The sequence below is a fragment of the Leucopleurus acutus genome (assembly GCF_964270905.1).
Source record: "Leucopleurus acutus genome assembly, chromosome: 19".
Classification (NCBI taxonomy): domain Eukaryota; kingdom Metazoa; phylum Chordata; class Mammalia; order Artiodactyla; family Delphinidae; genus Leucopleurus; species Leucopleurus acutus.
Window position 1 is genome coordinate 15,422,153 of NC_139161.1, and position 16,393 is coordinate 15,438,545.

At 44.0% G+C, this 16,393-nt stretch overlaps 1 protein-coding gene across 1 annotated transcript in view; it reads left to right on the forward strand.

The window, feature by feature from the left end:
- Positions 1 to 574: 574 nt before the first annotated feature.
- Positions 575 to 16,393, forward strand: part of MARCHF10 (membrane associated ring-CH-type finger 10) — a gene marked incomplete at its 3' end in the record, with an annotated part of 82,821 nt that continues 67,002 nt past the window's right edge. Inside the window, exons 1-2 of the mRNA XM_082860782.1 lie at positions 575 to 670; positions 9,642 to 9,761. Coding sequence (XP_082716908.1) covers positions 581 to 670; positions 9,642 to 9,761 — 210 coding nt within the window. The 5' untranslated portion in view covers positions 575 to 580. The remainder of the gene's footprint in view (positions 671 to 9,641; positions 9,762 to 16,393) is intronic.

Here is a 16,393-nt window from a genome sequence, read left to right on the forward strand (position 1 = left end):
GAGCAAGTATGTGAGAAAGTCATGTGGAGTCTGAAGGGCTGGAGGACAGCAACATTCATTGCCGTTCTTCCAGGCTAGATGGTAGCAACACAAAGGCCGGGGCCATGTCATCTTGCCGACCGCCGTACCCCAGTGCCCAGCGGAGTGTCTGAGTTGGAATAGGGGTGTGATCATTTGTTGAGTCAATGAATTTAAGTCACCAGGGGCTCAGAGCTTTGATCATTGCTGAGTTAGCTAGGTTCTTGGGTTTTCTTTTTTGTCGTGTGGTAGAACTGCTTCTGAATCAGGTGTCTGCCAGTCTAACTCCCTATGACTAACCAGAACAGGCTCACTGAAGCCAGCCCATGAAAGTGGCTGCATTATTTATGTCTGGAACAAGACGGCTGTAAAGGCATCGACACCCATACAAAGAGTCCTTTCAGTTTGAAAGGAGCATCTGTGCCTTTCCAACAATGGATATTAGATTAATAAGAGAATAAAAGCAATTATACTAAGAGAAATCCAAATATGGCAAAGCAACAAAGGATGATATCACAGCATATTTATTTATCTTTTATATGCAGGTCACGGATTAAGAATCATGTTTCATGAAGCAAAGGACAGGCAGAAGTTCGTCAGTGATGTTCAATATCTGCGGGACATACAGCATAAGACGGACTCAGAATATCAGGTAATGGCAGGAAGTGAGAATATCTTCTACTTTCACTTATGGTATTAGGAGAGAATTCAGGCTACAGTATCAGTATATGATAAGCAGTAATAGGTTTCTAAAATCCAAAACCCACACTTACTAGCTGTGTGACCTTGAAAAGCTACTTTACCTCTCTGAGTCTCAGTTTCCTCATCTGTACAATGGGGATAATAGTCTCCACCTTATAATACTGTCATGGAAATAACATTTTTCAACTAGTTAGCACAGAGCTTGGCACACAAACGTTATCAACCAATGACATCAGGGCTTAAACTGGATAAACCAGCAACCAAGAAAAAAGACATTAAGGAGTTAACTGGGTCGCCCTACCATTTATAAAATAACACGCCCTTCCTGTTGTCCTCCGGCCAGAAGAAAGGTGGTTAGCACATTCTACAATAAGCTAACTCTTCGTCACCCTAGCTACAGTGTTTACAGGCAAAAACAAAACAGACAGGGAGCCTGAGGAGTCATGATGTAATTACCCAGAGCTGGCATAGGACAAACTTGCCAGGCTGGGTTGTGGGATTCTGGGAGCAGTTAGAAAGTGTCACTCAGCCCCCTGGCCGGAGGTCAGCCCTCGCCAATCAAGGAGGCAGGTCCTCAGCCTCAACTGAGGATCGAAAAGCGCTCCCTCCCTAAGGAAAATACAGGCCTGCCGTCATCAGGTTTTCCTCCTCCTTAGCAATCTCAAATATAACTGAACCTCCCGGGGCACCAAGGAAACCAGAGCGATCTCAGTAACCTGATTTCACCTGCGTAGCACAGCTTAGCTCTGGGCCTGGAAATGGAGCCAGCAACTTCCTCCTACACTTGCCGGTCCACCTCCAAGGCTGTAAAGTGGAGGGCGTCTCTACAAACTAAGTAAGAACGTAAACATCCAAACGGGTCACACTGGGGGACCCTCCCCTCTCCACAAAGATGCCTCTGCCACACAGCCCAGGTTTGGAAATACTTGTCTGAAATTGTCTCTAGAACAGGCACGTAAGAAAATCAATCTTATTATCTGATGGTCTCTGCTGAAGAAAACTGCACAACTGCGTGGCTTGGAGCCACTGCAGTTTTATTTTCTAACTTCATTTGGGCTTTCAACACTGTCCTTGTTCGTAAGGACACTTTCAACACCGTCCTTATAAATAATAATATGTATTAAATGCCTCCTGTGTCCTGAACAAACTCCCTGCTCTCCCGGATTGAGAAGCAAACTATACACACAAAGTAAAGTAAACAGGCAAGACAATATAATGTATATGATAAACATAATGAGGCCTATGAAAACAGAGGCAGCAGGGCTGGGGTGATGCTCCTTCACACAGGCAGGGAAGCCTCTTTGACGAAGTAGCATTTGGTCGTGGAGGTAAATGATGGGAATGAGCCCACCAGAGCGACCCGAGCAGAAGGAAAGCAAGCGCAGGGGCCCTGAGGCGGGAACTAACTTGGAGGAAACTAACGAAGGCCAGAGCGGCTGGAACACCAAGGGAGAATGCGGACGGACGAGGTGGCTAGGACCAGATCGTGTGGAGTCTCTCAGGACAAAGCTTGGTATTTGGAGTTTATTCTTAGCCCGGTGAGAATTACTGAATGATTTTAAGCAGGGCAGTGGTATGATCTGCTTTACCTTTTTTTTTGTTTTGTTTTTTTAAGATCACTCTGGCTGCTGTGTGGGAAAACAACTGAAAGGGGCAAGAGAAGCAGCAGAAAAACTTGTAAGGAACCTGATAGACATTTAGGAGAGACCAGCGTGGTGGGGGCAGGGGTGGCGAGAAGTAGCCCGAGCCAGGATATAGAAGCAGCGCAGACATCTTGCTGATAGACGACGGGGAGGCGGAGTGAGGGAAAGAGAGGAATAGAGGATGACTCACTTCAACACGTTTTCTTGTCCATTAGCTCCCTCCGTTATCACAGTTTAAACTTTACTTTTTTCAAACCTCCCGTCCCCATACTTTCAGCAAGGACCATCTCTTTCTGTTTTACATACACGTGTAACCAAACAAAGAATCTGAGGCCGTCAGGTGGGGAGCCACTCGGCGTTTCCCCTTCTATCCCAGGCTACACGCCCGTCCAGCCCTCAAGTCTCGACGGGTGAAGGACAGTCTCCCTCCTGGTGCCGGACCTGAGATCTTGGTCCATGCCCCTCTGTCTCCAGCCCCTCTCCTCCATGGACCTCTCTGCTGCATCCTTGGAATTTCTCTTCTTACTGGCTCAGCCCACAAACATGCTCAACTCTCTCTCATACTGAGAACAAGAGAACAAAGCTGTCTGTGGACAATGTGTCCTTTTCTAGCTACAGCCCTGGCACTTTCCAGTCTCCAGATGTCCCCAAACAGTCAGCTACACTTCTGTCTCCACTCCGCCCCGCCATCCCATTCATGCCCTCACCTGCTGCAGCCTGGCGGTCTCCTCACCTCCCCTGAAACGGTGCTCGCCGAGGTCAGTAGCGAAATTCAGCAGACACCTTTGTAGTCTTTGTTTCCTGAAGCTTTACCTGCATTTGGCGCCATTACTCTTTCCCTCTCGCAACATTACTTCTCTGGCTTTCTCACATCGCACTCTCCTGGTTTTCCTCCTGTTTCACTCACATTCCTCTCCCTGCTCCTCACAGGTTAATTCCCCGAGCTTTCCATCAGCCCAATTTTCTCCTAATTCACAATGCCTGTGGCCCATCTCATCCCCTCCTATGTTTGTAACCACCACTCATACACTGATGACTTGTAATCCTGTGTCTTCTCAAAGTGTCAGAATCCCATGCACACCTGCTTGCTGTATGGTTCCATCTGGGTGTCACACGGGCACATTGAATTCAGCGTGTCTGCAGTTGGACTCCATGTGTCCATCCCCTGCCATCCTCTTCTGTGGCCCCTCTCTGAAGACAGTGACCCAAGCCTTCCCTGACTCCTTCCTCGCCCTCACCACCCATATCCCCCAGCTACCAAGTCCTGCTGAGTTTACCTAAAACCTCATGAGCTCGTGCCTCCCTTCTCATCCTATGGCCATCGCCCTGGTTGCAATGTCCATAGTTTAGCTCCAAGACTATTACAATGTCCTCATAACTGGCCTCCCGGCCTCCAGCCTTGCCACCTTTCAGACTGAAATTTATGTAAAATGCAAACTACGTAATTCGGTTGTTTCTCTCACGTAGAGGTGTGTCCCAGACCCAAGAACCACAGCAAGACCAGTCCAATCCTCGACCACTTCTCTAACCTCCTCTTCCCTCTTCCCTACTCTCTCGACAAGGGTGGTGAAGACCATAGTTGTTTGTTCGTTTGTTTTAATATTTATTTGTTTGCACCGGGTCTTAGTTGCGGCAGCCAGGCTCCTTTAGTTGCAGCTTACAGGCTCCTTTAGTTGTGGCATGCGGGATCTAGTTCCCTGACCAGGGATCAAACCCAGGCTCCCCTGCATTGGGAGCATGGAATCTTAACCACTGCGCCACCAGGGAAGTCCTAAGACCATAGTTTTAACTTAGAACTAAAGGGAACCTCTGTATTCCCATAGCACCCTCTTTAAAAAACAAAAACAAAAACCCCTTATTGAGGTATAATTTACATAGCATAAAATTCACCTGTTTTAAGTTTAAATTGACCAAATTTGCCATCATTGCCATCACCTGATTTTAGAACGTTTCCATCGGTCCAATACCAAAGCACCCTTTTCATACCTCTTTTTCATTGCTGATGAAATTGTATTGAAATTGTCTTTTGTGTGTTTTCCTATCAAACTGGACTGCAGCTTCCTAAGGGCAGGGACAGAGTCTCACTCTCCTCTGTCGAACCGAATGCCTTGTCATTGATGAAAGCCAGCGCTACCGAACTTGACCACCAACTCTGTTTATCAGACATAGGTCCAGCTGACTTGTAACTAATCCTCAAAGTTCAATCCACCTTCACTGAGCATTTTCCAAACCACTCACCACAAGGTCTGCAAAGATAAATATGGTTGTCTTTCATATGTTCTGAGGACTGTCGAATTAAGTATATAGAAACCCACAGAAACGATTACTTTGACGGGAACAGCAATGAGTTATATTATTGACTCTGTCCCTTGCCTTGCTCCAGAAAAGATTTCAAGTTGGGGTTTAAGAATTGCATGTCTTTAATGACCCCTCAGTAACTTGGTCCACATACGACCTTCGTGTATTTAGATTATTTACTAAGGTAGAGTTTGCACTGAATGGATACTGAAACCTTGGGCCATGGATGAGCTTGGCTGGTTACTCGTGGACATCCCAGCTTTCACGAGCAGCCCAGCGATGTGCAAAGGGTTCCCTGTTTCAGGGTGTACAAATAGTGTAAGACCTACTAACCAGATATGACTCCCAAATCATAGACATTTGCCACACATGCCTTCCTGAGATGGACTTGCTTTTAATGAACTGACTCAGACTGAGGCCCTTGGAAACCTCCTGTAGACACTATTCCTGCTATAGCCTAAAATATGCTATGCGTTGGTATGTACCAAATTAGCAGTGACTTTATAGGTCTGTCTGCTAGTGGCAGGAGAGGAAGGTTAAACCCACCCTGAATTATTCTGATGCTACTCCTTTCAGTGGTTGGGTGGGGCCCGTTTGAAAAAAACAAGAGGAGATACTTATTTGGCATATTACATGCTATTTCAGAATCTGGTAACTAGTACATAATTATACGACATCTCAGAATTTGGCTATATGTCTTCAAGCGTGTTCATGCTGCATAGCTTTTTTTCCCCTTCTTTCCATCAAATGTGTTTATGTAACTTGTGGCGAAATTTAGCCATTAATGTCCACTGAAAGCTAGAGAGAAAGATTACACTTGGAGTTTCAGGATGATTTTCTAGACTATCAAATGTGTTCAAATGGGTTTTATTTTATGTTGCTTATTCATTCTGATTCTTTCAAGTGCAGATCAAACAACTAATATGATGATATATACTTGTTCAAGGACGTGATGGGTGACTATACCAGGTGGCGAGGGTTTGGGGTCTGTCCACTCAGGGGGTTGAGGGAACAGAGATAATTCAACTTTCCCTCCCATAGGAGTCATGGGGAGGGACATGTGACATGTGTGTTTCTCTGCTCTTCACAGAAGAGAAAAATAAACTCAGTCGAGGGGAATATCATGTCAAACTTTTTACACCTTTGATTTCTTAACCTCTTAAAACGAATGAACTTCGATAATGTCCCCAGTGATAATTAAAACCCCAAACTCTGAGACATGTTGGATCATAAAAACAACAACAAAAAAAGAAGCAACTGAAGGCAAGTCCTACTTCCCAAAACACTCACAGAGTTCAAGTAACAATAACCTTGACAGAGGCCACTGCTGATGAAGAGGTAGAGTTGGGTCACAGTTACAATGTGGGGTTTTTTTAAAATCTTTATTGGAGTGTATTTGCTTCACAATACTGTGTTACTTTCTCTCATACACCAAAGTGAATCAGCCATATGCATACATATGTCCCCATATCCCCTCCCTCTTGAGCCTCCCTCCCACCCTCCCTATCCCACCCCTCTAGGTCATCACAAAGCACCGAGCTGATCTCCCTGTGCTACGCTGCTGCTTCCCACTAGCTATCTATTTTACATTCGGTAGTGTATATATGTCGATGCTACAATGCTTTTTAGGCCGGAACCATGAGGCTGGGAAGTGTCCCTGTGGTGCATGGCTTCTTAAGGTACCAGGAGCCCGGATGATGACTAAAAGAATGGGGCTGGTAATAAAGGGAACAAAAGAAACTTTGAGCATCGCTGTGGGTTCAGAAAGCTGTAATTCTGAAGAAAAAGCAGTTTGCAGAGCTCCCTCAGTTGGCTTCCCGGGGGAATGGGCAGTCTTAGGAAACGGACCTCTACTTCCAGGGGAGAAAAACGAGGATGAACTTCAGGCCTGCAGGCCTTCGGGCCTTCAGAAAAACAAGGATGAACTTCAAGTCTTTTTTCTTCCACAACCAAGATCAGAATCGCATTATTTGGCAAAGGCTGAGTTTAGAAAAAGGAGTAAACCAAGAAATGGGATTGGAAACAACAGTTAAAGCCTGATGATGGTGATGGTGATGGTCATGATGATGAGTTTTATTGAACTCTCACCGCGAGCCGGTCACTCTGCTAAGCATCTTACCAACAGTGCCTCATGCTCTCCCGGCAATCTTGCAGCACAGAGGCATCTCCCTCTCACAGAGGAGGGAAGCAAGAATCCATGGAGTTAGTCAGCCTGCCCAAGGTCACAACGCTAGAAAGTGGCAGAGCTGTGGTTTGTCGTGTTTACCCGTACTGAGTTACGGTGAGTCACAAAACCCATGTCATCCCCCACAGGCATAGACGCACATTCCGTGTTCTGCCCTACAGTGGTAGCTTCTGCACAGAAGGCAGCCTGACCGCGAGCACTGCAATCAGAGGGACGGGCTTGGGGGGCGCGACGCGAAAGGAGGAAGCCCCGATTCTCCGCAGAAAGAAGAAAGAAGAAGTTACTTGAAGCCTCCCGTTTCAAGACTCGGCCAGTTTTGTCACATGAACAGAAACTTATTTATAGCAATCTAGCTCCAGACACGTGAAATTGAAAGGGAAATAAAGTTCCAGAGCAAGGGGAGCCCCTGGTGATGATGAATTACGAATCTGTTCCTTCTCCCCTTCCTGTGGATTTCAGGGGCCTCTGCCCCTGTCCCTTCAGGACCCTCCAAGCAGAAACAAAACCAGCATCAAAAACACCAAAAACATCATTCACTTTACAAATAACAAGAAAACCAGCCCCCGACGGGGGTGCGGGGGGAGGTATGGCTAGGTTCTTGCTGTTTCTAGGACTGGAAGTCCGAACTTGGCTCTGTCCCCGTGTTCCTTCTCAGCGAAGCAATAACTTGGAGAGGGCTAACGTTTGATTTACACGGAAAGATTGCTTGGCTGTTTCAAGATAAAAATTAGGAAGTACCTACCTTGCCACTGGTTTCTTCTCCTGGTCCTCTGTGAGAGGAAGGATAAGGAATCAGAGGGGAAAAACATGTTTTTTTTCAACGTTGCAAACCATTCTATTCCTCCTCCCCTTTTGGTAAAGAAATACTTAAGTTGCATGCATTCTTGGAGAGAAGTTTCAAAAAACACTCCGCCCACAGGAATTCTGTTCATCCCACCAAGTCTGCCTCGGTCCTGCGTGCAATAGCTAACAGGCTCCTCCACTTACAGCCCATCAGCGTTTTCTTCTCGTGCCTTTAATACAAGTGGGTTAGGATAACAGAGACATCTGTGGCTCCAGGAAACAATACTCTACTCCAGGCCAGAGCTCCCCCCTCAACAGGGAGCTCCAATCTGAAGTCATCGTAAGGGAGTAAGAAAAATGGGCCCATATTTAGTTGAACTCCATTAAACTCTCCAGCTGGCTCTCTTTAGTTTTACCTTGGTTTATTCTATTATTTGGTGTCTGTTTGTGTAACTTATTTATTACAGTTACTACTATTCAGCATTGGGGGGGGGACTTCTTATTTATTAAAACAAACACTATCCAGGATTATTAAAATGGGTTGCTGTCTATATGGCATCGTTTTTGAAAATAAACCCAAGGGGAAAAAGAACCCCACCATTTTGGGGTGCTCTCCCTTTCCAAGCAAGGTGGGGTGAAACAGCACCTTTCTCTTGGGAATCCAGGATTCCACTAGCTGCAGGTAACTGATTCACTGTTCCCAAGTCCAAGAGGTAAATGTTTTATTAATATCAGGTCATTTCTACTCTTAACCTTGTAGCAGAATATTGGCTTTCTCCTTGGCCGTGAAATTCTGGCAAGTCCTTCTACATCAAGGAAGGAGATGCATTTTCTAACAGAGGGAAAAAGATGGAGAAGGAGTCTTTCCTTTCTCAACACAGGCAGGAAGAGGGAGATGGCAGGCCTAGTTGAGAACAATAGTGTCCGTCTTTACACTGTACTTCGTTACAGTGGGTAATTTGGCCCTGGTAGGACAAAGGTGAGTTCAGTCGTTGGATCTATAGAAATGCTGCAAGAAGTTTTGCTATTTTGGAGTATTTGAAATATCAGTTGAAAGTGAATTAAGCCAGGGACTTCCCTGGTGGCACAGTGGATAGGACTCCGCACTCCCAATGCAGGGGGCCCGGGTTCGATCCCTGGTCAGGGAACTAGATCCCACATGCATGCCACAACTTAGAGTTCACATGCCACAACTAAGAAGCCAGCAAGCTGCAAGTAAGGAGTCATAACTAAGACCCAGTGCAACCAAATAAATACATAAATATTTAAAAAAAAGAAAGAAAGTGAATTAAGCCAGATAGAGAAAGACAAATAGCATGATATCACTGATACGTGGAATCTAAAAAAAGATTCCAATAAACTTATCTACAAAACAGAAATAGACCCACAGACATAGAAAACAGACTTATGGTTATCAAAGGGGAAAGGGGGAGGGATAAATTAGGAGTTTGGGATTAACATATACACACAACTATATATAAAATAAATAACCAACAAGGACCTACTATATAGCTCAGGGGACTATATTCAATATTTTGTAATAACCTATATGGGCAAAGAATCTGAAAAAGAATACGTATATACATACACACATATATATGTATGTATAACTGAATTACTTTGCTATACACCTGAAACTAACACAACATGGTAAATCAACTATACTTCAATTTAAAAAAGAGAGAAAGAGAACAGAAAGAGAAATAAACGCAGTGTATTGGGTACTTCCTTAAGAAGGCAATTGTCGGGTAAGTACTTAACAAAATGCCTCTTAGTATGTCTGTTGTTTGAATTTATTAAGGCAGTGACTAATATTTTTTGACCTGACATTCTGGGCAAAGGGAGGAGGGAGTGATGCCTGGGTGAGTGTCTTCACACCTGGTAACAGGTATTGATGAACACTTAGAGATGGACGCCTGTATTGCATGTTCCTCACAACAGGAATTAAGTATAAAGTTATCAAAGCTAGTTGTGGACCTAAACCAAAGAAACATCTTTTTTTTGTTCTGCAGGCTTGTCTGAGACGACAGGAATACAGAAGAGACCCAAATGGGAAGAAACGAGATCAATTTTGGGGACAAGAGACAAATTTTGAGAGATCCCGGTTTTCAAGCGGGTCATCTTCCAAACAGGTACTTAGAATGCTGGGAGACATTCTTTTGCTGCAGGGTGTGTGTGTGTCTGTGTGTGTGTCTTTGTGTGTGTGTGTAACTGACTTAGGAAAAAGCCAGCCCCAAGAGGAGATGCTGAAGAATCTTAAAGGGCAGGGTAGGGAGAGGCAGGGGCAGGAGCTCTCGCCCTGGGTGCCCCCCTGCCCCTCCTCTGCTGTGTGACCTTCCCCCTTCACCCTGGCTGGGCCTCACTCTTCTCTCCTGTAGACCAATGGAGATGGTCTCTGAGGTACCACCCAAATCAGAAATGCTGCAATTCTTTGATCTTAAGAGTCGGAAGCACCGGGCCTTCTGAAGCACTGCATCATAATATATCTATATACCTATATCTATGCCTACTTGATCTGTCTATATTAATATAGACATATATATATATATATATATATGTAGGCTTATAGTCTTACCCATTGCATTGCTTAGTATAGTTTTTATTTCAAATAGAGTAAAATGCAGTAATAATTGCATCATGTAATAACTAGAAATTGTTCAAATATTTTTGTCTGGATGATAATAATAATAAGATCAGTATAATATGGTAACAACATGAAAATGATGACTACAGTAGTAGAAGTTACCATTACTTGAGTGATTACAATGTTCCAGTACCGTGCTAGGCACTTTATACCTATTAACTTATTTAATTCTCATAAATCTCTATATATTTGCCTCATTTTACAGATGAGAAAACTGAGCCCTAGAAAAGTTAAGAAACTTTACTTGAGATTTCACAGCCGGTATGTGGTGGAGTAGAGTTTTCTTTCTAGGCAGTCTGACCCCTGAGAGGGTGCTCTGAACCCCTGAGCTATAGGATCATATTTCATGTTTAAGATCTTATCTGTGTAAGAGTTTTACTTATCCTATGTAAGCACTGAATACCGCAAGCTGCATTCAACAATGGTTGTTAGTATGGCAAATTAAGATGAGTACTATGCCTTTTATGAATGCTTATTTAATGTTTTATGCCTGAAATATACTCTAGAGGACGGACTCTCTTTTCTATCACTGGTGTGGATCCTCAAGATAGATCCTGGATACCTGATATGAATCAAGTTCTTGTTGGGGTTTCTTCTTTAATCTAGGATGTTCACATGGTGGTTATTTCATGTTCGAAGGACACCTTAAAAACATCAGTGATTGATGTTTATGGATGTATCCCTGGGAGAGATCTATATTCCCTATTGAGGAACATAAAATCACACAATAAAATACTCCACCTAAAGCCTGAAGGTGAAAGAGACTATCTCACAATATCGGCAGCGCTGAGAAGAACACATTGCCTGCATCTTTTCATGTTAGCCAAGGACTAAATATAATGCCTGCTGCTGATTAGACTCAGGGAGTGAGATTAATCCAAAACTCAAATCTAGTTTGGCTCGAACAACACATTTTTAGCATTAAGATAAATTCTCAGTTTTGCACTTAGAAACAAAAATCAAGGACAGATGGAAAAAAAATGTAATTTCAGTCAAACAGTAGCATGAAGCCATATTCCTCGTTTGGAATTACTGAACAAATGGGCAGCTGGGTTCTTCTGTTTTCATGCAAAGACTCATATGCAGAGTCTTGGCCATTTCGCATGGCAACACTCATGCATTTGGGATAATCTAGAACTTGAAGGTTCACGCTCGTCTCCACAAACTGTGTTTAGGGGACAAACTGGTGACAGATTCCTGTAGTTCCCTTCTTCATGCTACACAAATTACTCATTCTTTAAGGCATCATTGCAAAACACTCAGACCACATCTAAAAAAGGATGCAGCTGTACATATAAAAGTAATTATGAAATAAAGACAAAAATATGTGGTAAAGTGCATAAAACTGGCAATTTCTAAAGCACGCGAACAGGATTTTTCATGTTTGCTTTATGTCACCGCACCTCAGTTTGTCGGAGAACTTGGAACAACATTACTTGATACTCCCGATTTTTTCCAGATGATGCTATCCCAAGGGTTTGGGTACTGACTGTACAAGTAACTTCCAAGTTGCACCTTCTCTATCAAGAAGAGTGACAAGATTCGAATTTTCCACAGTGAATTTCACCTCTGCTTTGCTCCCTGTGTTACAGATATTCTTTGGGGGATACTGGAGGATTTTGCCTCTGGATACAAAAGTGCAGGAAGGTCAGGGTGAGGGGAAGTGTCATGGAACGCATCCTTGTCAACAGCCATCAGGACTGTGTGCTTATAATCCCAATCCCTCCTCACTCAATCCTTCGACTTTTGCCTGGTACAAGTGAAGCCAGAGAGCCCTTATGACATTCAAACCAGAGCCCAGAAATCTTCAACTCCCACAATCATGGGCTAGTTTGAAGATTTCTCCTCCCAGGTTTGGACCCCCACCCAAATTCTGTGAAAATCTGGTTGTTCTTAAACCTTCATAATCTGGGGCTGCCCTGCTCTGTATCAAATCCTGAGGGAATGCAGAATTTATGAAACCTCTTTCTACAGGGTCCCCAAGGCCAGGGAGATCCTAGAGCTAGTTTCCCAGGATAAGAATGCTGGCACCAGGACTTCCCTGGTGGTCCAGTGATTAAGACTCTGTGCTCCCAATGCAGGGGGCCTGGGTTCAATCTCTGGCCAGGGAACTAGATCCCACATGCATGCCGCAACTAAGAGCCCATACGCCACAACTAGGACCCGGCGCAGCCAAATAAATAAATAAATAAATACTAAAAAAAAAAAAAAAAAAAGAATGCTAGCACCTCCCAAAGGAGAACCCAGGCCGGACTGATGCAATTTCCAGAGCTTAGTGTATGGAATGTCACATCAGGCACTAGAGCTGCAAAAGATCCTTGGTCAATCAGAAAGTGGCAGGAGAAAGATAGAGTCCAATGAGACAGTGTAAACCCAGCCCAAGCCCTCTTACCTAGGGAACATTTCCCTGAGTATTTTCCTTCTAGAAATTGCTGTGGCTGAAAACTCAAAAGAACATTTTATCCCTGATTTGAGAAGGCAAGTTCATTCCCTGATTGAGTGGGTTGTGTGACAGTGGATTGCTTAATCCATGGAAATTTTTCCACTGTACAGTCAGGATGTGAAGCATGCTACCACCAAATTTTGACACTTGTATTGCAACTTCCATCACTTGTTCATTCCTTAACCCAGTCTTAGACCATCACAATGCTGATGGGCCTGGAAAAAGTGAGGCATTTACCATCAAGGAATAGATCCAGTATCAAGATGCCATTTCTAAACGCCTGCCTGGGGGTGGGCAGATCCCCAGATAAATGCACAGTTAACATGGTAGCCCCTCCCTTATGGCACAACCTCCTCACTCCAACCCGTGGCTTTAACCGTTGGTTATGCAGAGATTGTGTTCAATCAAACGCCAAGATAAAGCAATCACTACCAAGTCTGTGCTGAGGGGTTCTTTAAAGCATCACCTCCTAGAAAAGGGAATCCTCCTATATACGTTGTTGGTGGGAATGTAAGTTGGTGCAGCCACTATGCAGAACACTATGGATGTTCCTCATAAAACTAAAAATAGAATAACCATATGATCCAGCAATCCCACTCCTGGGCATATATCCAGACAAAACTATAATTCAGAAAGATACACGCACCCCTATGTCCATAGCAGCACTATTCACAATAGCCAAGACAGGGAAACAACCTAAATGTCCATCGACAGATGAATGGACAAAGAGGATGTGATACATATATACAATGGAATAGTACTCAGCCATAAAAAAGAACGAAATAATGCAATTTGCAGCAAGATGGATGCAACTAGAGATTATCATAGAAGTGAAGTAAGTCAGAAAGAGAAAGACAAATACCATATGATATCACTTATACATGGAATCTAAAATATGACACAAATGAACTGAAATAGAAACAGACTCAGGGACATAAAGAACAGACTTGTGGTTACCAAGGGGGAGGGGCTTGGGGGAGGGATGGAGTGGGAGGTTGGAGTTAGCTGATGTAAGCTTTTATAAATAGAATGGATATACACACTGCTATATTTTAAAGGGATAACCAACAAGGACCTACTGTATAACACAGGACCTTCTGTATAACACAGGGACCTACTGTATAACCTACTGTTCAATATTATGTAACAACCTAAATGGGAAAAGGATTTGAAAAAGAATAGGTACATGTATATGTAAAACTAAATCACTTTGCTGTACACCCGAAACTATCACAACGTTGTTAATCAACTATACTCCAATATAAAATAAAAAGTTTAAAAAAAATCATTAGTAAAAACATACACACAAAAAAAACCCCACAAAAGCACGCAACACACACACACACAAAATAGAATGGATCAACAACAAGGTCCTACTGTATAGCACAGGGAACTATATTCAATATCATATGATAAACCATAATGGAAAAGAATATCAAAAAAGAATATATATATGTATAATTGAATCACTTTGCTGTACAGAAGAAATTAATACAACATTGTAAATCAACTGTACTTCAAGTTTTAAAAATTACAAAAAAAAATAATAAAGCAGCACCTCTTAAATTCATTTAAGCTAGTTGTGTGACACAGTACAAAGAACACTTATCATCAAGGGCTCCCTCATTACAGTGTCCCTCATTACAGTGTGAATTCGGACAGAGCACTTTACTTCTAAGTACTTCAATTTCCCATCAAGGAGCTCCTTATTATTATGCTATTATCTCATAGGATCATTGTGAGAACGTGTGAGATGCTCAAGGGTCATACTAACATTAGATTCATTAGAAGTTGCCTTGGTGTCCAGCTATGCTTGCAAATGATGCTCCAACACTTGTCGACAGAGGAGCAGCTCCTGAGGCTTCTAGAATACCTTCCTTCCTCTCAGCCCCATCTCAGGCCACATTTCAAAGAGCTAACCTAACGCAGCAACTTAATTTCACACCCTTTTCAAAGTTACCTACAACCTTGTGAGCTGTTTAATCAAATTAGAATTTAACAGGGAAATAAACAGCAGCTCTACAGAACCAACTACACCTTGGGTGATTTAGTACATTAAAAAGCAAAGCAGTCTCTCAGTATGAACAGGAAACAGTGTCCCCGGTACACTGCTGGCCCAGAGGAGCCTGCTGTGGTGCCAGGGGCACCAGGATGTTTTGACCTCTCAAAACTTCACAGAGGGGACTTCCCTGGTGGCGCAGTGGTTAAGAATCCACCTGTCAATACGGGGGACACGGGTTCGATCCCTGGTCTGGGAATAACCCACATGCTGCGGAGCAACTAAGCCCGTGCACCACAACTACTGAGCCCTGCACTCTAGAGCCCACGTGCCACAACTACTGAAGCCCCTGAGCCTAGAGCCCACGCTCCGCAACAAGAGAAGCCACCACAATGAGAAGCCTGCACCGCGACGAAGAGTAGCCCTCGCTCGCCGCAACTAGAGAAAGCCTGCGTGCAGCAACGAAGATCCAACGCAACCAAAATTACATAATAAAAATAAGTTCAAAAAGAAAAATATTTTTAAAAAGAAATTGAATTAAAAAAAAAAAAAGACTTCACAGAGAAGGGCCAGGACCCCCAATTTCCCCAGAGAAAATGATGAAACTGATTAGCCCAGGACTTGGGGGACAGCAGCCTTCAATGAAGAAAGTCATCATGGCCCCTTCTCATCTTCCAAGATCCTGCATCCTTGCTGGATGGGCCACTTCCAAGAGCACAAATCTCAAGGACTGAGGACATGTGGTCACTATATTTGTCAAAGAAGGTGGGGACCAGCCCTCAGTTTTTCAAGAGCACAGTTCGCTCGGATAATAGGAATAGGATTGTCATCCTTTCACGAGCAGCAACCAGGCGGCTAAACGTTTAGATTCCAGGTCACCGGGACCCAGCGTCACACTGGAAGGAGGCGGCTAACCTGCCACCAGCAGCAGCCGGCTCCGCCCCAGGCCTGGCTCAGCAGGATGCTTACATCCGTGAGGTCGCCCGAACCTCCCAGAAGGCAAGGCAAGCCTAAGTGTGAAGGCGGTCACCCGACATAAACATCTTAATTGTTTTGTCCGTGACCATCCACACAAACGTTGGAGGTTGAAATGAAAAATAAAGCTTCTTCAAGTAATCTGCAGTGGCTTAAAAAGTCAGAAAGTGCATTCCTACACGAGGGCAGCAAAAGCCTAAAACTGTGCTGTCCAGTACAGCGGCCACTAGCCATGTGGGACTATTTAATTAAAATAACATTTTAAATGCAGTTCCAGGCTCAGGAGCCACATGTGGCCCATGGCTGCCATATAGGACGTTTCCAACATTGAAGAAAATTCTATAGGACAGCACTGCTCCTGTTTATGGTCAAGTCCAAAAGATGAAACAAGACAAGATCCCGCGGGCCAGCAAGGGTTTTGTTTCCCAGAAACCGTCCTCGCGTACTCCGCACTACAATGCTTTTGCCCACTGCAGCTCCTTGCAAACGTCTGCTCTCCGTTGCTGAGTCAGGTGTCCGCAAAGGCTGGCTCGCTTTGCATTTGGTGTTTTCCTCCAACTTGGGTATATATTTGCATGTCTCCTTTCTTTACCTGCCTCTCCAGCCTCTCCTGCCTGTGAAACCTGCAGCTTCTCCTCTTTCAAACCGCTCTTGGGGAGCTGTTTGTTCTCCCATTAATCTGTCAGTGTCAACCTACCAACAC